General features: G+C 43.8%; 1 protein-coding gene across 4 annotated transcripts in view; it reads left to right on the forward strand.

Annotated features, from left to right (window-relative positions):
* Positions 1-22,759, forward strand: part of MDGA2 (MAM domain containing glycosylphosphatidylinositol anchor 2) — a 588,493-nt gene that overhangs the window by 198,592 nt on the left and 367,142 nt on the right. For all 4 annotated transcript variants that reach the window (XM_061612635.1, XM_061612637.1, XM_061612638.1 and 1 more), the window contains exon 2: positions 1,155-1,294. In XM_061612635.1, coding sequence (XP_061468619.1) covers positions 1,155-1,294 — 140 coding nt within the window. The remainder of the gene's footprint in view (positions 1-1,154; positions 1,295-22,759) is intronic.

A 22,759-nucleotide genomic window follows, 5' to 3' on the forward strand; every position in this document is an offset into this window, starting at 1 on the left:
TTCTCCCTGTAGGGTTTCTCTCTCCTTAAATATTTTCTTGTACTTTTGCAAACCTTTGAGTTTCCCAAATCCTTTTCTTGCCTCTCTCTTATGGGTAGGCGTGTGGGTGGTGCCCTTTTGGCTAGACAAATATTGGCAACTGGATAAATAGCTGGGTATTAATATACAGAATTATTGTAGTAGTAGTAGTAGTAATCTATACAGTGTCATCAGTAGGGGCTCCTTATTATTATTATTAATTTAATTTGTATCCCGCCCTTCCCCCCAGCAGGAGCCCAGGGTGGCAAACAAGGCACTAAAAACACTTTAAAACATCATAAAAACAAATCTTATGCAGCAAGTGATTAATAAAATGAATGAATGAATGAGTGAGTGTAGATGGTTTCACTGGTAAAAAAGAGAAGGAAGGCAGGCCCCTGCCCCCAAGGAGTTCACAATCTAAACTCCAACAGGGGGACCAGGAGCACCAGGGGTGGATGCATGGACACAATCACTTGTGCTTTGGGTTAGAGTTTTGGAGGATTAAGGGGTTACACTAAAGTCTTCAAGAGGAAGGAGGGTTTTGAAGAGAACTCAGAAGGAAGAGAGGGATATATTCAGGGCAAGGGGTTCTACACATAAGGGACCAGACGGAAAGATCATGGAGCATCTGAGAGCAGATAGAGATGAGATGGGATGGAGTCAGGGATTCATTGGCTCTGGTTTTGGTTCCCTTGTCATCTGTGGCTGGCGGGGTCAGAGTGGGCAGAGTATTATCTGACTTGGACTGAGACCCAGATCTTTCCTAGAGGCCAAGTGGTGGTTTTAGGCAGTAGGAGATGTCTGCCTAGTGGAGCCCTGCTAGAGGCTTCTCAGCCATCCAGCAACACCATAATTGCGTTCTTAAGGCCTTTATCCCAAGACTGACACCTCTCGTGGAATGTTGGCAAATCTCTGTTGACCGTCATGGAGTTGGGCTTGGTAGCTGTCATGATTGCAGAGAGAGAGAGAGTGGGTTTATTGATTTAATTATATTCCCCTGCGCTTGGGGTCGGTGGCTGTGCCAGCTCCTCCTCCTCACGTGCTTTCGCAACAGGGGAGTCTCTCTTAACCCACCCAGACAAGGGAAACCAAAGCTCTTTGCTGATGAGTTTTCCTTCTGGTTGTCTTGACAGCCCCACCCACAGTGAGGATCATCCATTCAGGCCTGGCCTGCAACATTGAAGAGGAGAGATACTCAGAGAGAGTGTACACCATTCGAGAAGGGGAGACCCTGGAACTGACATGTTTGGTGACGGGCCATCCTCGGCCACAGGTGAGCTCTTGCTGTGATGCGCATTATCTTTTGTGGTTTTGTTTGTGATTTATATATATATAAATATATATATAATGTTGTAAGCATCAGAACATAAATAGCTTGGAGACGTATGAAGTGGTATATGAATTGCCTATATAAATAAATGACCTTGTCATTATTTGTTTATTTCATTTACATCTCGGGGCCCAGGACATAAGAAACTAGGCAGCATTGTGTTAGCTGCTTATGAACTGGTTCCCTGAGATCATGATGGCTGTGTTCTTGTGGTGTCCCTTACATTGCATATAAATACACTGATACATAGGGATGTGCTAGAATTCTGCCCAACTTGGATTTTGTATCGAATTTTCCATTAATCCCCTTATTTGCTGTGGATTGGATTTTTATTTAGTGATTTTCTGCAGAAAATCTGGAAACAGATTTTTTTTTTTAAAAAGTGTTTAAAATAATGACATTAATATCAATATTTTTTATCAATGTTTCCTTGAATGTATCAATATTTCCTTTCAAAATATCTATATTAGTATCAATATTTTTTTCTGAGAGAAATAAAAACCAGACCAGTAAAAGCAGTGGCTTGTGGACAAAGAATGAATTTGAATCGATACCAGCCTCTGAGATCGAGAGAATGCTTTCAAATTGGCACTGGCTAGCTGATTCCATCCCTACGGATAATCCTGTTCTGTTAGTATGAAGAAGTCAAAGAATGAAGCTTGTCTAGAAAGGATTCAAACATTCTGGATAGCCTTATCCTGTGTGCATTTGTCTTATCCGTCTGAAAAAAAAATCTAAATTGTGGTGATCACCCCTTATGGGAGTGAATTCCATAGTTGAGGGGTGGGGAAACTTTTGCCCCAGAGGCAAGATCTTTATCTTCTCCCACCATGGGCTAACATTGACAGGTGGGCAGGACCACCCACCTGTTGATCATTCAATGCCATAATGACATCAGGTGATTCACAAGTGGGTTGGCCCGCCCACCTGTCAAAGTTGGCCTATGGGTGTGGAGAGAGATAGTGGCCAAGCAGGATTCAACTCCCCACCCAGGCAAAAATGAGGAGGGCTGATGAGTCACATTTGGAGGTCCCCATTGTGATGTTCCTCTATTAGTGTATATATGGTAAGTGCTGTTTGTATAGGAGATACATGGTAAGTGGAATGAAAGAGGAGGGGGGAGTGAATGGGCAGTAGAATGCTAGATGATTGGCTGAATGTTTAAACTGGCTGACAGTATAAATGGAAGGATGTCAGGTAAATCTGGGTGGATGTGAGGTGGAAGGTGGATGAGGTGGAGTGTGGACGTTGTGGGTTGTTTTGGTGGGTTTTTGAGAGGAGATTGGGTGGAGAGTTGGTGGATGTGAGGAGAGGGTGGAGTTCGGATTGATACTAAGACCAGTACCTCAGGAATAGATGAAACCATATGCTTAAGTGCCTTTATAAAGAAATCTTGTTATCTCTGTTATTTAATAAATATATTTGGTTTACCAAAGGCCTGATCCTTGGCTGGGGTTTCACAGACCAGAAGGGAGGGTAAGGTAATGACCAAGGCTGAAGGATAACAAATGGTGGCAGTGGTGAAGAGAATAACACCACAAGTATTCAGAGCAAACCAGAATTATCTGCATTGATACCAAGGGATTGGGACAGCTTAAGCACGCAGTCACAGAGGTAACCTGATAGAGAGACTCAGGCCGAGTCTCTGGGAATACGGGTTATAGGACGTGACTGGTGGTGCTGCCTAGCAGGGGGATCTGTTGAGATCTGTGCTAGAGCGGAGAGAGAAACCATAAAAAAGGACAGTCCGGACGGGTGGAGTCCCTGGTGGTGCCTAGTGACAGGCAGTAACCACGAGCAGGTAGGAACCTGACAGGGAGAGCCAGGGAAGGGCGTCACACTCATCCTTGCCATATAGCCTCTTTATGTGCTGTGTGAAGGAACGTTGCCACTGAGGATCATTCAAACACACATGCAATCTTCTGCTGAGATACCCTAGGAAGACCCTCTTCTCAGTGCTTGAATCAGCTCTCAAAACACGTGGCCACATAGACTTCAACATGTGTAAAAGTCTGGCATTTGATCACCATCAAGGAGTGGCTCAACATGGTTTTATAAACTAGCAGGCAACTATCATTGGAAATCGTGTGCACTGTGAAGAAGGCAATAATATAAATGTCATTTGGATCTTGTTTGGCAAATGTATTGCAGCTGAGAAAATATTATTATTATGATTAACTTTATTTATACCCCGCCGTTTTTCCAAATTGGAACTCACGGCGGCTTCCAGATAAAAAACAGATACAATTAAAAAACCTACCAAAGTTAAAAGCATATAATACATAAATGATAAATATAGACAAATATAAATAAAAAGTGTAGACATAATTAAAAATATAGACAGGTATAATTAAAAAATGACTCTAATTTAAAATAGCATTAAACTGTTTCTGATAATTAAAAAAATATACTCATAAAATCAGAATAATTAAAAAATAAACAGGCAAGAACAATATAACCTCCTAATAGATTCCAGAATTGTTGGGGAGGGAGGAATGTAACACCTAGACTGGACTTCATTAACAATTTTGGTCTCATGTCTCAGGGACTGAATCATAATCACCTGGTTGGTTAACTGAAGAGAAGCCTTGGTTTGATTGACCTGTCTGGCGCCTTCTGAGTTTATCAATGAGGATATGGGTCTGGAAGCTCTTCTCAATGAAAACAATGAACAGGATCTGTATTTGGAAATGATCAAACTGCACAAATGATTTGTTCCTGCAGTTGCTAAAACAAGAATATATCAGAATCCTGGAGCTTCTCATATTATTCAAAATCACTAAATAAAAAAAAAAGGAAAACCCTGCGGACATAAAGGAAAGGTTTTGCAAACGCTTAACATGAACATACAAAGCTGTCTTCTGAAGAGTCAGAACATTTGCCCATCCAGCCCAGCAATGTCCACAGAAAACGTCCCCAACTTGGTACCCTCCAGATGTTTTGGACTACACCTTTCTAATGGCTGGGGCTAATAGTCCAACACATCTGAAGACACCAAGCTGGGGAAGGCTAGTCGCCTTGGGATCTTGTGCATGCAAGCCCATTATTATTATTATTATTATTATTATTATTATTATTATTATTATTATTATTATTAATCTTTATTTATACCGCACCATTTTTCCAAAACTGGAACTCATGGCGGCTTCCAGATAAAAAATACATATAGTTAAAAACTTACAAAGTCTACATTAAAATAAGATTAAACTATTTCCAATATTAAAACCATACACACATATAGCTAAAAAAGTTCAAACTAGTTTAAAAATGATATAATAGACATGAGCAATGCAGCACCCTTCATGCCCTATCCTTAGCCTTCAATTCCAAAGGCTGGTTGGAATAGGAAGGTCTTTGCTTGTCGGCGGAAGGACTGCAAAGAGGGGGTCATTCTTACCTCCCTAGGAAGGGAATTCCAAAGCCTCTCACGTGTGCCCACCAGTCGTACTTGAGAAGATGTGGGTATTGAGAGAAGGGCCTCTCCTGAGGATCTCAGGGCCCGGGCAGGCTCATACAGGCAGATACGGTCTGATAAATAGCCTGGACCTAAGCCGTATAGGGCTTTATAGGTCAGCACCAGCACTTTGAATTGTGTCCGGAAACAGAGTGGCAACCAGTGGAGCTTTTGTAACAGGGGGTAGTACGGTCCCTGTAACCAGCCCCAGTTAACATTCTGGCTGCAGCTCGTTGCACCAACTGAAGTTTCCGAACAGTCTTCAAAGGCAGCCCCACGTAGAGCGCGTTACAGTAATCTAAACGGGATGTAACTAAGGCATGTGTCACCGTGGCCAGATCAGACAGCTCAAGGAACGGGCGCAGTTGGCGCACTAATCTTAATTGTGCAAAAGCACTCCTGGCCACTCCTGGCTCTCCTGCTGAGGAATGCCCTCCAAAAGCATGCACGGTTCCACCCCCCCCCCGAACAATGAGATAACAGAGATAACTAAATTCAGAATGCCCAATTCTCAGGACATAAATCGACATTTCAAACTCAAATATTGTCCCATCTCTTCTCTCCAGTTTTGAGGGAGCATAAAGGTGTTAAGCACATTCACTGCAATGCTTCAGACATTGTTCTACTTCCATTGGGGGAAAAGGGGGCTTAATGTCATGTGTTTCATCTAGAATATTCTGCAGTGAGGCTACCTGAGCACCGTGATATCCTCCTGATTTATATCTATTGTTTTCTCAGTCCAGTGGGTACTCTACCTTTAATATATTTGTTCAGAAGTGAGGCCTACTGAGTTCATTGGGACTTGCTCCCAAGTAACTGTGCATAACATTGGAGCCATGCGGTCCGCTCTTATGCATGTTTACTCAGAAGTAGCTCTCAATGTGTGTGTGCAGTGGGATTTACTCCTAGGCTGCTTTCCCACTGCATTTTAATCCGTCATTCTGACAAATTCTGACGTGGTAATTTGCGCATTATATTTGATCTTTCACATGACATACAAGCTAGTTCTGGAATTCTAGTGGAATATAGTGCAAATTTAGCACTAATTTTCATGATAAATAATACCAGAAATAATCAGCTTGCAAGCTTGGGAACCAGGAAAATTACAGGTGTTAGCTGCAGCCGCTCACATGACAGGCATCCCAGCATGCAGTGCATTTCTGCCATTAAGGCACACACTTTTTTTTTTGCCTGATTTAAATATAACAGGTGAGGGACAAAAACCAAGATGTTCATTGCAGCCATGTGAAAGACAGTTGCACAAAATGCCGGTCTATTGGCTGAAAAATCTACTGTCCCTTAACGCAGCCAGTACTGCAGTGTGAAACGAATTTTAGAAATTGGAACAGAGGCACTATCATTTCAATCTGTTAAACTAACGCAATAAGCCCCGAGTCTGAAAGCAGCCCTAGTAATTCTGTATCAGATGGCAGCCTTTCCTTCTCTAACAGTGAAGCCTATGTATATTGGCTCAGGAGTAAACCCCAGTGGGTTCAATTGGGTTCACTCCCTAGCTTGCGTGTTTAGTTTCCTGCTGAGAAGCAGGTTCAGCAGGTTCTGTCTTGCCTGTTGAGTTAGCTGCGTATTCATCCAGAATATTCATCAGAATTTAGTATTCTCTGCATTAGGTGTTGAGCTCCAGGAAAGGCACAGCAACAACAGGTGCCTCTAATGTACTCTCATTTGAACAGGGAGAGAAATACAATTGTCACATTTGAGCTGTGATGAGATCTTCTTAGGTGGCCTTCCCCAACCTAGTGCTCTCCAGATATTTTGGACTCCAGGCAGCCCTAGCCAGCATGTCCAATGGTCAGGTAGGGTGGGGGTTTTGGTCCAAAACATCTGGAAGGAAACAGGTTAGCAAATCCTGTCCTTAGGGGTGCTTCCAACATTCTTCTCACCAGATTTTGGGTACAAATCACCTGATCTGGTGTTATCAAATTTTGTACAAAGGACTATGAATGCACAGATTCTACAACTGTCAATTCCTTTGTGTCTCTCCCAACCACCCCCCACATCACCTATGTTCAAGTGTGCATTGAGAGAACATCATCATCATCATAAAAACTGAAATCCATGTGATTGTATGCATGACTGCACTGATTTGTGTGTGTGGTGTTTTACCAACCTGCACATGAACTTGTGCACTGTTGGTAAAACACTGGAAATCGTATACGTGACCACGTCAGTGAATCAGACTCTAAATAAATTGCAAACTGATACAGAAATATTGCAGACTAAACTTAAGAGTGGAAATGAGAGAAACTGAAGATTGGCAGATTCATCCATCCCTGCTCAGTATTTGTTGTTGTTGTTGTTGTATGCCTTCAACTCGATTACAACTTATGGCGACCCTATGAATCAGCAACCTCCAAGAGCATCTGTCATGAACCACCCTGTTCAGATCTTGTAAGTTCAGGTCTGTGGTTTCCTTGATGGAATCAATCCATCTCTTGTTTGGCCTTCCTCTTTTTCTACTCCCTTGTTTTTCCCAGCATGATTGTCTTTTCTAGTGAATCATGTCTTCTCATGATGTCTCCAAAGTACGATATCCTCAGTTTCATCATTTAAGCTTCTAGTGATAGTTCTGGTTTAATTTGTTCTAACATCCAATTATTTGTCTTTTTCACAGTCCGTGGTATGCGCAAAACTCTCCTCCAACACCACATTTCAAATGAGTTGATTTTTCTCTTATCTGCTTTTTTCACTGTCCAACTTTCACATCCATACATAGAGATCAGGAATACCATGGTCTGAACGATACTGACGTTAGTGTTCAGTGGTACATCTTTGCATTTGAGGACCTTTTCTAGTTCTCTCGTAGCTGCCCTCCCCAGTCCTAGCCTTCTTCTGATTTCTTGACTATTGTCTCCATTTTGGTTAATGACTGTGCCATGATAATCCTTGACAAGTTCAGTGTCCTCATTGTCAACTTTAAAGTTACATAAATCTTCTGTTGTCATTATTTTAGTCTTCTCGACGTTCAGCTGTAGTCCTGCTTTTGTGCTTTCCTCTTGAACTTTTATCAGCATACTTTCTATCTAAATGCATATTTTGATATGATTAAACAGCTGCCACGACCTTCAAGAACATGAAGTAAGTTCAGATCTTCACATTAGTCCATAAGATGAGACTCATCATGATATTTTATGCAGGAATTTGTGAAGATCAAATTCCACAGGCGTTTTTAGCTTTCACTGTCTAACACCTTCAGATACACCAAATTACTCAGTGTGGGTGCCAGTGTTTTATAATGTCTAGAAAGGAACTTTCCTAAGCAGTCAAAGAGACTCTGATGCCACTCAATCAGCCAAATTCTTTGGCAAAACTAGTGTATTGTGATTCCAGCGTGTTGCACGGATCAGTCTCTTCCCTCAAATCTCTATTTTCTCATCTTGGGCCTTGGAAGGAAAATTGATTTCATTTCATTTTACCAGTTTATGGATTTCTCCCCCTCTCTCCTGCTCAGACCGTGATCATCTCCGCCTGTCTCCCATCCCCTCTCCAGCTCCCTCATTACAACTCTCAGCAAAGGGAGGGGGAAATGCTCTCTCTTCTGGAGAGGAATTGCTTTGTCAACACACTCAGGAAGGAGGCTCAGGAGACCAGTGAGGTCGAAAGGTTACATTGATTAAACAGAATAAACAGAAGATCTGCCAATAAATAACCGAATTACTTAAGGGTGGGCAGGTGGTCTTGCATTAACACCTAGGAGGTCAGCATCCCTTAGCCCCTCTGGGCATGTTAAAAAGCCACATTCTGTGCCCTCCAGCCAAGGACTGAGAGAGAATTCTCCTTCCTTGCTAAGGGAGCCTTGGGTAGGTTAACTGGGCATGCACACTCGGGCAGGTCCTGCTGCTCAGGGTTAACCGTGACGCGCATGCCAGGTCTAAGGGCTCCCCCAAGGACATTGCGAGCCACAGGCTGTGGAAAGTGACTCAGGTGTCCTCTTCACCCAATAATGCCTCAGGGTGCCTGAAGATTAAATTCTTGGTTTCTTGTTGTTGTTGTTCTTATGTGCCTTCAAGTCGATTTCGACTTATGGCGACCCCATGAATCAGTGACCTCCAACAGCATCTGTCATGAACCACCCTGTTCAGATCTTGTAAGTTCAGGTCTGTGGCTTCCTTTATGGAATCAATCCATCACTTGTTTGGCCTTCCTCTTTTTCTACTCCCTTCTGTTTTTCCCAGCATTATGGTCTTTTCTAGTGAATCATGTCTTCTCATGATGTGTCCAAAGTATGATAACCTCAGTTTCATCATTTTAGCTTCTAGTGATAGTTCTGGTTTAATTTGTTCTAACACCCAATTATTTGACTTTTTCACGGTCCAAGGTATGCGTAAACCTCTCCTCCAACACCACATTTCAAACAAGTTGATTTTTCTCCTATCAGCTTTTTTCACTGTCCAACTTTCACATCCATACATAGAGATTGGGAATACCATTGTCTGAATGATCCTGACTTTAGTGTTCAGTGATACATCTTTACATTTGAGGACCTTTCCTAGTTCTCTCTTTTCTAGTTTTCTCTTACTTGCCCGAATGTTATGCCAAGCAGGCCAAACACATGCAACAAACCAATAGTAGAACCATCCAGTGTGGCATGGGTGGAAAAAGAGGACTCCCAAAGGCCAGTCAGGGGCTCCTCCCAGAATTCCCACCCAGCCCCCAGAAAGGGTGACTAGCAAGGAACCAGAGGAACCCAGGAAGATGCCATATACCGAGGCAGAGCATTGGTCCATCTAGCTCAGTACCTGCATGCACAGGAAGAGGAGAGGGGGAAACCCCATTGCACTTGCGCTAACTCTGGCACTAGCCCAAAAAGTTAGCTGAACTTTTTCACACAGCGCATAGTGAAACTCCGCCATTCACAGGATATACTGTGGCCACCAAGTTGAATGGTTCTCAAAGGGTATTAGGCAACCTCAAAGCTATCAAGGGTGCAAAGCCAGGATGCTTATGTTCTGCCTCGAGGCCGTATGCAGCTGAGTACAAGTGGTAGGGATTCACAATTAGGGAGAGTGAGCTGTTGCGCTCAGGTCCTCGTTTGGGGCTTCCCATTGGGACACCTGGTTGGCCAATGGGAGAACAGGATGCTGGACCACATGGGCCATGGGCCTGATCCAACAGGGCTCTTCTTATGTTTATAAAGCCCGTGTGTAGCCGCTGCAATGGTCTCAGATGGAACAGGAACATAAAGACTGTATTAATCCCTGCATATTTTTTTTGGGGGGGAGGGGGTATTGTTTCCATGACAACTAATGGCCCACTTAATGGATGAAATTAATAGCATTTTGCCTTGCTTCCTGCACCAGAATGATGCAAAATAAAAATGCAAGTAATTTAACGAAGTGTGTGATATTACAGCACAGATAATGACAAAAACCCATTTAGAAGCACTGTGTTTTGTAGAAGAGGTCCTGCGTAGTGCAGTCTGTTCTGAAGTATGTGGAAAGCTGCAGGCCTGTACCACTCATGCAGCTTACTTCTGAGGAGACGTGGATAGGACTGCAGTGTCAGATGATCAAATACTTACAAGAGTTGCGTGGAGGTTTTCTCTCATATTAATTTAAAAGTATATAAACAGCATCGGTTGAGCTATCATGTTCACTAGAGGGAGAAAGGCCTCCTCAGGGTATCAAGGAGATGAAGTGACATCCCTGCAAAGAAAGGCTTACCTTTTGTTTTATGAAAAGCCAACAGGTCAGCAGTCAAGGGTGGAGTGAGATCATAGCACTTCCCTGACCTCCTGGCAGCAGCTCCGGCGGCTGCTTACCGGGAGGGAGAGCGGGAGGGGCCGTTGAAGCTGTGCAAACACTCTGGCGGGGCCAATACAGCCATCCACTCCTGCAACACACAACAAACAGAGAGAAATCAGTACCACAAGATGTGGTGTTGGCCATGAGATTAGAAGGATATAGAGATTTTTTTTTAACGTTTTGGTTGTGTTTATATTTTTAGTCCACCTTTCCAGGATGGTGTACACATAGCCAAGGGCATCTGCCTTTTGCGCAGGCGGTCCCAGGTCCAGTCCCTGACATCTCCAGCTAGAGCAAGTGAGAGCAACTGCTGCCGGTCCATGCAGACAGTATCGAGCTAGATTTAGAAGGCAGCTTTCTGTGATCCTAAAAGCCCCCAACAAACATTGAATTAAAAATCTTTAGCAGGGTCTCAGCCTCAATCAACCTCCCTCAAAGGCGTGGACAAACAAATATGGGTGGCACCCCCACATCCATCCCATGCCCCTTGAATGCATTTATGGACATGCAGGGGGGGACACTGAGCAAGCATAAATCCTTGTGCTGATGGGGCGTGTTCATTCGATAGTGCCCTATGTTTTTAACAGTTGATAAAATGATGCCACTGCAGGTAGGGTGACCATCATTTTGTCATTTCAAAAAGAGTACATTTGGCTTCGATAAGTGAAAAGTAAGAGTATGCTGTTGCACCATCTCAGAAAGAGTACATGTACTCTTAAAAGGGTACAGTTGGTAACCCTAACTGTAGGGGACAGACTCCACAACTCCACAGGGAAGGAGGGTGCTACCGCGGAGAAGGCCCTTCCTCGTGTCACTGCCAAAGAGGCTGTAGCCACTGAAGGGACAGACACGAGCTGGCAGGAAGGCGCTCCTCCCAGTACTTGGGCCTCAAGCCATTCCGGGGTTGACCTGCTAAACCCAAAATCTTGAGTTGGGCCTGTAAGATCACAGGAAGCCAGTGAAGCAGTGGAGGCTGGTCCCTTAAAACATGTGGGTCGCTGCCCCACTGAACTCAGCCTGCCCTCAGCCAGCCCACACCTGCCTTCCTCCTTTCTTAGAACCAGTCTGAGGGGTGGGCCTGGCTGTCAGCTTCCGCCCCCTTAGTCTCAGTGTTGCCCTTGGAGGACTCAGCAGGGAGGAGGATGGGGGCAACATTAGAAGGAGTTGGCTTGGTCTGTCATTGGCTCTGGCTTCACCTACCTTCTGCCCCACCAGTCCTAAATGGGCATCCGCTGCCACTGCAGTGAATTAGACAAATTAGTGGCGGGTAGGTTTCCCTACCACCATGTTAACTCTGCATTTAGAGTGAGTGGATCTTTGGAAACAATTTGGGGAAGGACTATAACTCAGTGGAAGAGCACACGCTTTGCAAGGAAAAGGTCCCAGGTTCAGTTTCTGGTATATTGGACTGGGAAAGATATCTGCCTGAAATCCTGGCATGCCACTGCCAGCCAGCATAGAGCCATATTGAGCTATGTGGGGCTGTGTGACGTCCTTCTCTGGTTCTCCCTGTCAGGTTCCCACCTGCTTGTGGCTACTGCCTTTCACTAGGCACCACCAGGGCACCACCAGTCAGGACTGTCCTTTATATGGTTTCTCACTCCGCTCTAGCACAGATCTCACTAGATCCCACTGCTAGGCAGCACCACCAGTCACTTCCTGTAACCAATACTCCCAGAGACTTTGCCTCAGCCTCTCTACCAATAGATACAGTTTCTGTTCAGCCTTGGTAATTACCTTGCCCTCCCTTCTGGTCTGTATATTCCCCAGCCAAGGATCAGGCCTTTGGTAAACCAAATAAGTATTTATTTACTAACAACAGGAAATAACAAGATTACTTTAGGAATGTTTCACAAGCGTATGGTTTCATATATGGTCACTCTTTATGTTTCTGTTCATATATATACTCTTGAAATATCAGCCAAATACAATCCAAACTTCCCTCCGAACTCTGCCAACCAACCCTCACCAAACGACCTCACTCCAACCAGCTCAATCACTCACAACCCTCCATTTATACCTTCAGCCAGCCAGCCACTCAGCCAATCATCATCCAGCACACTTCAGCTTCTCACCCAAGTACTCCCCCTTTCTCCCTCAGTCAATTACCATACATCACCCAATAGACCCGCACTTACCATATTTACAGATGCTTAACTTACAGGAACATCACAGGCTGCCCTTGAAGGCAGTCCTGTAGCTGCGGCTAATGCAGAACGCGGCTACTATGTTGGTAAGTGGGGCAGCCCAAAGGGACCATGTGTGGTTGGTCCCCAGAGTGCTGCTTCGTCTGCCAATGAGCTGCAGAGCCCAGTTCACGGTGTTAGCTTACAAAGCCCTAATTGGCTTGGGACCCAAGTATCTAAAAGAGCAGCTTCCCCATATCAGCCATCTCAGGCCCTATGGCAGCAAGGGAGGCCCTGTTAATGGTGTTGCACCGGGCGGTTGCTGATTTCATAGTGACCCATGACCAAGGGTGTAGTCGTGTGGGTCTTGGGGTCTTAGACCCTTTACTTTTTTGGGAGCAGGGTCCCTATGTCTCCAGCATCCTACAAGCCAATCAGCATGAAAGGAGAGTGTGTTAGCCACTGAGAAGAATCTTCTAACATGCTTCCTTGTCTTTTTCTACTGATTGGAGCCAACCAGAGTAGAAGGAGATGAGTCAAACACTGAGAAGACTTTTCTCGGGGCTAACACTCTCCTAGTTTGTGCATATTGGTTCCTAGGCCCCAATTTCAACCCCCACAGCAAAAAAGCAGGGAGCGAGTATGACTGTGACTAACATGAAGGAACCCTGCACTTCTGAATTTGACAGGGCCTTCTCAGTGGTGGCTCCCTATTTGTAGGATGCCCTCCCTAGTGAGGTGCAGCAGTTTCCCTCATTATTAACTTTTAGGATAAATCGAAAAACATTCCTACTTACTCGGGCATGTAATGACTGAAAGACCTGCCTCTGGCCACCCTGAAATTGTAGGGTGTTTTAGACTAGGTGATTTTTCTAGGAGTTTTTAGTTGTTTTTTTAGAAACTTTAATTGTTTCACTGCTGATGTATTTGCCACCCTAGGCTCCTTTGGGGGGGGGAAGTGTGGTGTATAATTTAACATAGAAGCAAATAGATGATTGATAGATAGATAGATAGATAGATAGATAGATAGATAGATAGATAGATAGATAGATAGATAGATAGATAGATAGATAGATAGATAGATAGATAGATAGATAGATAGATAGATAGATAGATAGATAGATAGATAGATGGATGGATGGATGGATGGATGGATGGATGGATGGATGGATGGATGGATGGATGGATGGATATTTTTATTTATTTATTTATTATTTGATTTATATCCCACCTTTCCTCCTGGCGCGAGCCCAGGGTGACAGACAGACAGACAGACAGACAGATAGACAGACAGATAGATAGATAGATAGATGGATGGATGGATGGATGGATGGATGGATGGATGGATGGATATTTTTATTTATTTATTTATTATTTGATTTATATCCCGCCTTTCCTCCTGGCGGGAGCCCAGGGTGACAGACAGACAGACAGACAGACAGACAGACAGACAGACAGACAGACAGACAGACAGACAGACAGACAGACAGACAGACAGATAGATAGATAGATAGATAGATAGATAGATAGATAGATAGATAGATAGATAGATAGATAGATAGATAGATAGATAGATAGATAGATAGATAGATAGATAGATAGATAGATAGATAGATAGATAGATAGATAGATGGATGGATGGATGGATGGATGGATGGATGGATGGATGGATGGATGGATGGATATTTTTATTTATTTATTTATTATTTGATTTATATCCCACCTTTCCTCCTGGCGCGAGCCCAGGGTGACAGACAGACAGACAGACAGACAGACAGACAGATAGACAGACAGATAGATAGATAGATAGATAGATGGATGGATGGATGGATGGATGGATGGATGGATGGATGGATATTTTTATTTATTTATTTATTATTTGATTTATATCCCGCCTTTCCTCCTGGCGGGAGCCCAGGGTGACAGACAGACAGACAGACAGACAGACAGACAGACAGACAGACAGACAGACAGACAGACAGATAGATAGATAGATAGATAGATAGATAGATAGATAGATAGATAGATAGATAGATAGATAGATAGATAGATAGATAGATCAGCAGTCTAGGTTTAAGGTTCCTATGTTCTTTATTAAGATCTTCCACTAATCTCACTCTTGCTATTTCATTTTTAATGCTATTTCTTGATTGGGCTTGCTGCCATCTTTTTTCCCTGGCATGATGTCCCTGGAACTAATTCTGTACCATGGCAAAGCATCGTGCCCAGGGATATTCTAGTCTCAAGTTGAAAGTGTGTGGCAGCCGCCCGGCTTTCAAGCTGCTGTTACTCCTAAGAAATGTATATTTATATATATGATTAAACAATTGGGGAAAGAAGCCCCCCCCCCTTTTGTAACTGTAAGTTTATTAGCTGCCCTACCAGGTGATGGTTCACCACTCCAGTGGAATGTCTGCCTCCTCCCAATCTTTGGGAAGCTTTTTCCCAGCCCCATGACAACCCTGCCCCAAACATGGAGAAATTTTGCCTTGGGTTGGGCATTTGGAATAATTGTAATGTCAGCGTGATCAATCTGTGCTATTTTACTATTTCTGTGCAGAGAGAGATCAAATTAACAGCTGAATGGGCTCCATTCTTAAATCACTGTGTCTTCTGCAGTTCAGAAAAGGCCAACGAAAATGATCAAGGGGATGGAGCGACTCCCCTATGAGGAAAGGTTGTAGTCTTTTGGTTTAGAGGAAAGGTGAGTCAGAGGCAACATGATAGAAGTGTATAAAAGGATGCATGGCATGGAGAAAGTGCATAGAGAAAAGGTTTCTCCCCCCCCCCCTTCATAACACTTGAGCTCATGGACATTCAATGAATCTGAATGTTGGAAGATTCGGGACTTCTACGCACAGCACATAGTAAAATTATGGAATTGGCTCCCACAAGAGGCCAAGATGGCCACCAACTTTAAAAAGGGATTAGAAAAATGCATGCAGGATGAGGCTGTCAATCACTGTTAGCCATGATGACTGTGCTCTGCCACCAGTCAGAGGCAATGTGCTTCTGAAAAGGGGAGAGTTCTCTTTGCACTCAGTTCCTGCTTACAGGTTCCCATTGGGGCATCTGGCTGACCACTGTGAGAACAGGATGCTGGACTAGATGGGCCATTGGCCTGATCCAGCAGGCTCTTACTATGACCTTGTTGAAATGGATTTGGTAAGCTTGAATCCAAAGGATCTACCTTTCCTATTTCTGTAGTGATATCCAGGCAGTTATATTCAAAGCATTTCCCTTTGATTATGAGAAGCTTTCACAAACCAAGACCATAGAATCGTAGAATAGTAGAGTTGGAAGTCCAACCCCCCACTCAATGCAGGAATCCAAATCAAAGCATTCCTGACAGATGGCTGTCCAGTTGCCTCTTGAATGCCTCCAGTGCCAGAGAGCCCACTACCTCTCTAGTAATTGGTTCCATTGTCGTATGGCTCTAACAGTTAGGAAGTTTTTCCTGATGTCCAGCTGAAATGTGGCTTCCTGTAACCTGAGCCCATTATTCCATGTCCTGCACTCTGGGATGATCGAGAAGAGATCCTGGCCCTCCTCTATGTGACAACCTTTCATGTACTTGAAGAGTGCTATCATATCTCCCCTCAGCCTTCTCTTATCCAGGCTAAACATGCCCAGTTCTTTCAGTCTCTCCTCATAGGGTTGGTTTCCAGTCCCCTGATCATCCTTGTTCCCCTCCTCTGAACCTGTTCCAGTTTGTCTGCATCCTTCTTGAAGTGGGGAGACCACAACTGGATGCAGTACTCAAGATGAGGCCTAACCAGTGCTGAATAGATGGGAACTAATATTTCACACTATTTGGGAACTATACTTCTGTTAATGCAGCCTAAAATATCACTTACCTTTTTTGCAGCCACATCGCACTGTTAGCTCATATTCAGCTTGTGATCAACGATAATTCCAAGATCCTTCTCAAATGTCGTACTGCTGAGCCAAGTATCCCCCATCTTATAACTGTGCATTTGGTTTCTTTTTCCTAAATGTAGAACTTTGCATTTATCCCTGTTGAATTTCATTCTGTTGTTTTCAGCCCAGTGTTCCAGCCTATCAAGGTTCCTTTGAATGCTCTTGCTGTGCTGGCTAAAGCTGATGGGAATGATAGCCCAAAACATCTGGAGGGGCCCAGGTTGGCAAAGGGGGCTCTTACCCATCAGGGGTTGCCCATTCCTCCAGCTTTCTAACCTTTAGCTAGAGGAACATTTCAGATGCCAAAGCGGGAAGGGGGGGGAATATGACTCTCTCGCTCATGATTTATATGATTTATTTATTTATTTCCACCTACTTTGCATGGCAGTAGCCTGCAGTTGTGATTACTGCATTACCAGTTGATTAGCAGCTATTACTGCCGCAGTGGGGAAAGCGAGAGTCATCAGCATTAGGAGAGAGTGAAATGCCATAGCTAGCTGGAGGGGCTGTGGGGCCGTGGGCAGAAGAAACAAAATTCTAAAGTGCACAAGAGTCTGCTTGCAACATGCTCCAGTCGCCCCCAGATTAGAACTGTTTCTGGACCGTAAGTGAAGTGGTTTGTGTGTTTAATGCTCCCTGCTGAACAATAAAATAGAATAAAATCCTGGATATAGAAGAGGCTTAGGCTGAGCTATCATATCCCACTGCATCCCTACATATTAATAATAATAAAAAAATCCAAACGAGTATGTCAGTGCAAAAGTTAGACTTGAATATCTTCTCTTGGAAATCTTCTTTTTTATGTGGAGACTTATCCCACCTGGAAGTTCTCCAGCATTGTACAGGCAGCTCTGGCATTTATAGGCAAAGCTCTACTCTAACTCCCCTGTTGAGGAATCTGTTTCAATTTTTGTTAGAGTGACTATTCACAGAAATGCTTGTTCACTTTAAGAATATATATATATATATATATATATATATAGAGAGAGAGAGAGAGAGAGAGAGAGAGAGAGTATCTATCTATCCGTGAAATTAAGGAAAAAATTGGGGGGAAGGGCATAGCTAATTTATTTATCAAAATTTCCTCTGCCAAGTTCTATAGAAAACACTGCACATATTTTCCCATTTTTGAGTTCCAGCTTGTATACAGCTATTATATTAGTTTAGACCAAAAATTGATTTGCTCCTGTTAAATCTCATTTCCTTGTTCAACTTATAGCCGACCTTATTTTGATGCTTAAAAAGGTCGCTCTTTTTATTCCCAAATCCTACCACTCAATCCAAAGGCAATTTATTATTTCGTGCAAAACCCAACTGGCAACAATTTTCCCTGGGACTCAGTCCATCATAATCACATTATGCCTTCATTAGCAGTGCATGTAGTAAAAATGAAATCTATAAAAGACAGCCTCCCTAATGGCATTTGAAGACTAACGGCAAGCAAACCTTGTTAACGCAGTCCGCAGTGTTAAGCAAAAGAGTCAGGTGTAATTAATGGCATGTGGAACAATGCAAACACAGAACTGGAATGCATCAATGTTTTGAAGCAGACTGGTGAAGGGAAAAACGAGGCATCCTCCAAAATGGCTCTACACAACCTGGTTCCTTCCCGATGTTTGCAACGACACCTCTCATGAGTATGGCCTTTGCTGGCTGAAGCCTTTGGGAGTTGTTCTTATTATCATTATTTATTAAATTTATTTGCTGCTTACTACAAAAATGGCTCACAGCAACTACAATTTATAAAATGTATAAGTTATATATTGTTCTTAAAAATTAAAAATATAATTTATAAAGCATGCATGATCCAACATTTGAAATCTATCAAAAACAAATACAAACAAGTTAATTGGCTGAAAATGCTCATCTTCCAAAAGCATAACAAAGGACAAATCCTACCCTACCCAAGTTGTCGTCCAAAACATGTGGAGGGCCCCTGGTTGGCTACGACTGCTGTACAACAAAATCTGACGGGTCAGCTGACGGGTCAAGATGGATCAGTGGCTTAGGTGCATCACTTACCAGTCCTGGGACTCAAGGCCAGATGTATGCATGTATCAGGACCAAGTGGTAAAGCTTTTCATTTCTTTTTATGTGTATACTCCAATAAAATTGAGTATTTTGTTGTTTGCTCTCTCCCCTAGCCCCATGGAGAGAAGTTCTGCCAGTGGCATGGGGCACAGACCCCCAGAGGAGCCCCCTGTCTGCCTGGCAGAATCTCTGCAGTTGTGGATCTCCTGTTGGCAGCGTTCCACCAGTCATGGGGGGTTGGGAGAAGGAATGGGTGGATCTGTCAATTTTGGGTTCTCTCAGTTCCTCCTTTTTGCGATCTTAAGTACAGTTCACATTTCCACATCAGTTTGCAATTTAAAAAAGAAAAGAAAGGGGTTTCATGAACATTCATCAGAGTTTTAGTACAAATTTCTCCTAATATATGGGTGCTTGCATGCAATTTTACCTAATACACATTGATTGCAAAGCAATTTCCCCTGATACAATGCATCTTGGTATGTTATTTTTGGTAATATGTACATTTGTAATGCACACTTTATCCTAGTCTATGTATTTTTGTGCGCAGTACTTGCCTGGAGAACCACACGACAAAAGTCAGAGAACTGCAAACGTTGAAGGAGGGCTGCGTTTCGGCTTGCACATTGTTTTGGAAATTGTGAATTAGGTAGATTTGCCCTGAAATGCCAACTGCATCAAATTCCTTTTCCCCATCCCTAGTTTGGAGGCTCCAAAGGCCCCTGAAGGCTGCCTTGGTAAAAGGTGTTCTAAAAGAAGGCTCCTCATAGCCTGCCTCCACACCAGCTCATCTGAGCACAAGGCCTGCTCTCAGCAAAGATGCCGATGTGCAGCGGGAAGAGAATTTCCTAAGCATCTTTCCTTGATTCCCAGCAGTACCTTAAGGGAAGGGCTATATTTAGCACAGCCATTCCTTTCACATAGCAGGGGAGGTTAGCAACAACTTGCAGTGAGCAAGGAGGGATGCTGGTATGTGCTAACATTGCCAAGAGGCTGTTGCTGCATGAATGGAGACACCCACATGAGGAAGGACCCTGGGGCAGCTTGCAAGCCAGTGTGGGATGGACGCTGATGCCAGGCCTTCAGGCTCCCCCAGCAGAAGTCTCCTTCTTCTACCTTATATTCCAGAATCAAAAGCAGATGGGCAGGCTGGTCTACAGCAGCAGGCAATGCCAGAGCAATGGGCAGAGCTTGGAAAAGTTACTTTTTTAAACTACAACTCCCATTAGCCCCAGCCAGCATGGCCACTGGATTGGCTGATGGAAGTTGTAGCTCAAAAAAATAACTTTGCCAAGCTCTGGTGATGGGATGTGAATGCAGACCTGTGCCACATGAGCTTGGAGGCTCTGGCATTCGCCTGCTCTGGTAGTGTCTGTTTCACCCCATCCTTGGTCCCTGCTGGAGAATCCCCGTTCAAATTGCAGGGCGAGCAAATCCTCACCTGGTAGGACAGGGAGGGGCCCTAGCTCAGTGGCAGAGCATCTGCCTGGCATGCAGAAGGACCCAGGTTCAACCCCCGATGGCGTCTCCAGGTAGGGCTGGGAGAGACTCCTGGCTGAAACCCTGGAGAGCAGCTGCCAGTCAGTGTAGGCAATACTGAGCTAGATGGACCCATGTTCTGACTCAGTGTAAGGCAGCCTCCTATGTCCCTGTGTCAGTGCAAGGCCATGCACGCCGATCACTTGAGGACAGCAGCTAAAGTTGTTGAGTTGCAATCATGAAATAACAAGCATTACTGATCCAACTGCCATCTGTCGGGAATGCTCTGATTTGGATTCCTGCATTGAGCAGGGGGTTGGACTTGATGGCCTTATAGGCCCCTTCCAACTCTACTATTCTATGATTCTGTATCACCTCAAACGCAAATGCTTTTCAGCAGAGCCAGTTTCCACATCCCTCAAGTATTGAGTAAGTAATCAAATGATGTCTGGCCCTAGACATCCTCATGGGGAGCAGAGGCAGAGAGCTCTGCTCTTTCCTTGTCTATCCTCCGTCACCCACAGCACCTCCCCACACCCCAAATATAACTGATCAAAATTCATACTGGTTGCTGGGTTTTCTGAGAAAATGCATTCTCTTCCTCAGATTGGGAACCAGGACTACAACATTTCTCCAAAGGATTTTGTGCATGTCATCTTCTCCTCAGAAAAGGCTTGAGTGCACGTACAGGAGGTGGACCGCTGATGGGATATGCTGCCAGCTATCCTTAAAATGGGCACATACTTTACTCTGCCTCTCTAGGAGAGGCTTCGCTATCTTCACTGTTTTCAGAGGGGTTGCCGTGTTGAGTCTCTTGCAGGAAACCAAGGAAGATACTTGTGGCATCTTAAAAGACCTACAAACTTGATTGTGGCATAAGCTACCAATGCCAAAATCTCTGTGTAAACAACAAGAAGTGTGTGTGTGTGTGTGTGTTTAACACTCGTTGAAACTTCAATTCAAGATAACACTGCATACATCCAATGAAGTGGACTGCAGTCCACAAAAGCTGTTGCCACAATCAATTTATTAAGGTCCTACCAGACTGTCTGTTGTTTTTACCTTCACTATCTAGCTAAAGCTTTGAAAATTTATCTTCAACAGCAGCCACACAAAGTATGAATTACAGTAATCTAGAATGCTGGAGTATTAAAGCAGGTCACATGACAGGAGCGTTCTGAATAAGCAAATCGAGACTATCCCCCTTGTAAGCAATAATGAAATGTAATTATCAGCAGTTCTGTCAGTTAAAACTGCACTTCCTGTGTCTGCCTGCATGGACATGAAAAGAGCCTTTTATGTTTCACTTAATTGTCATCAAGGGAAGCTGTAAATATAATATTAAAGGGGTCTTTTCATTTTCTTTTTTGTTGCAAATATGGCTTGCTAAGTAATATTTTTCCCTGACACCAAATGTTGCCCAGTTTAGCAATTCTTGCCATGATGAGGGTAGGAGCAGATTGCAGAAAATAAAAATAGCTGCTTCTGTGGCCTCTTTTCTCAACGAGGCAGTAAATCTGTGTCTGGTTTGAACCACTTCAAAATGCAGGGTGGGGCTCACAGGATTGTATAGCCTAATCATTGTTAACATCATCATCACCACCCCACCTGGAATCCAAGCATGCCAAAGAAAAGGCTTGCAGGGGGACATTTTGTTCTGACATCTTGGAGCCCTCCAAACACAATCTACTATACTTTCCTATAGTATAGTTTAAGATGCAAGTATCTTAAGTATCCTATTTGTTGGAGTTAGGGTAAGAGCCACAGCTCAGTGGCAGAGCACAGAATCATAGAATCTCAGAGTCATAGAGTTGGAAGGGGCCTATAAGGCCATCAAATCCAACCCCCTGCTCAGTGCAGGAATCCAAATCAAAGCATACCGGACAGGTGGCTGTCCAGCTGCCTCTTGAAGGCCTCCAGTGTTGGAGAGCCCACCACCGCCCTAGGTCATTGGTTCCATTGTTGTAAACACACTCTAACAGTTAGGAGGTTTTCCCTGATGTTCAGCCAAAATCTGGCTTCCTGCAACTTGAGTTCATTATTCCATGTCCTGCACTCTGCGACGATCAAGAAGAGAGCCCGGCCCTCCTCTGTGTGGCAGCCCCTCAAGTAATTGAAGAGTGCTATCATATCTCCCCTCAGCAAAGGAGGTAGTGGTTGCTGCAGTGCTGAATGTTTGGGTGCTGATGCTGGGCAATGTGATGGACAAAAAAGTTTTGTTGTTGTTATATGCCTCCAAGTCAACTGTGACTTATGGCGACCCTATGAATCAGCAACCTCCAAGAGCATCTGTCATGGACCACCCTGTTCAGATCTTGTAAGTTCAGATCTTGTGGCTTCCTTTATGGAATCAATCCATCTCTTGTTTAGCCTTCGTCTTTTTCTACTCCCTGCTGTTTTTCCCAGCATTATTGTCTTTTCTAGTGCGTCATGTCTTCTCATGATGTGTCCAAAGTATGATAACCTCAGTTTCATCATTTTAGCTTCTAATGATAGTTCTGGTTTAATTTGTTCTAACACCCAATTATTAAATTCTTGAATAAGGAATTCCAGTGGTTTTTACATCCACCATTTGCCCTGCCTCTAAAGGACTGAGGTCGCATGCTCTCCTAGAACACCCAGAGGCAGATGACCCACC

The sequence above is a fragment of the Rhineura floridana genome, chromosome 2 (genome assembly GCF_030035675.1).
Source record: "Rhineura floridana isolate rRhiFlo1 chromosome 2, rRhiFlo1.hap2, whole genome shotgun sequence".
In the NCBI taxonomy this organism is placed as follows: domain Eukaryota; kingdom Metazoa; phylum Chordata; class Lepidosauria; order Squamata; family Rhineuridae; genus Rhineura; species Rhineura floridana.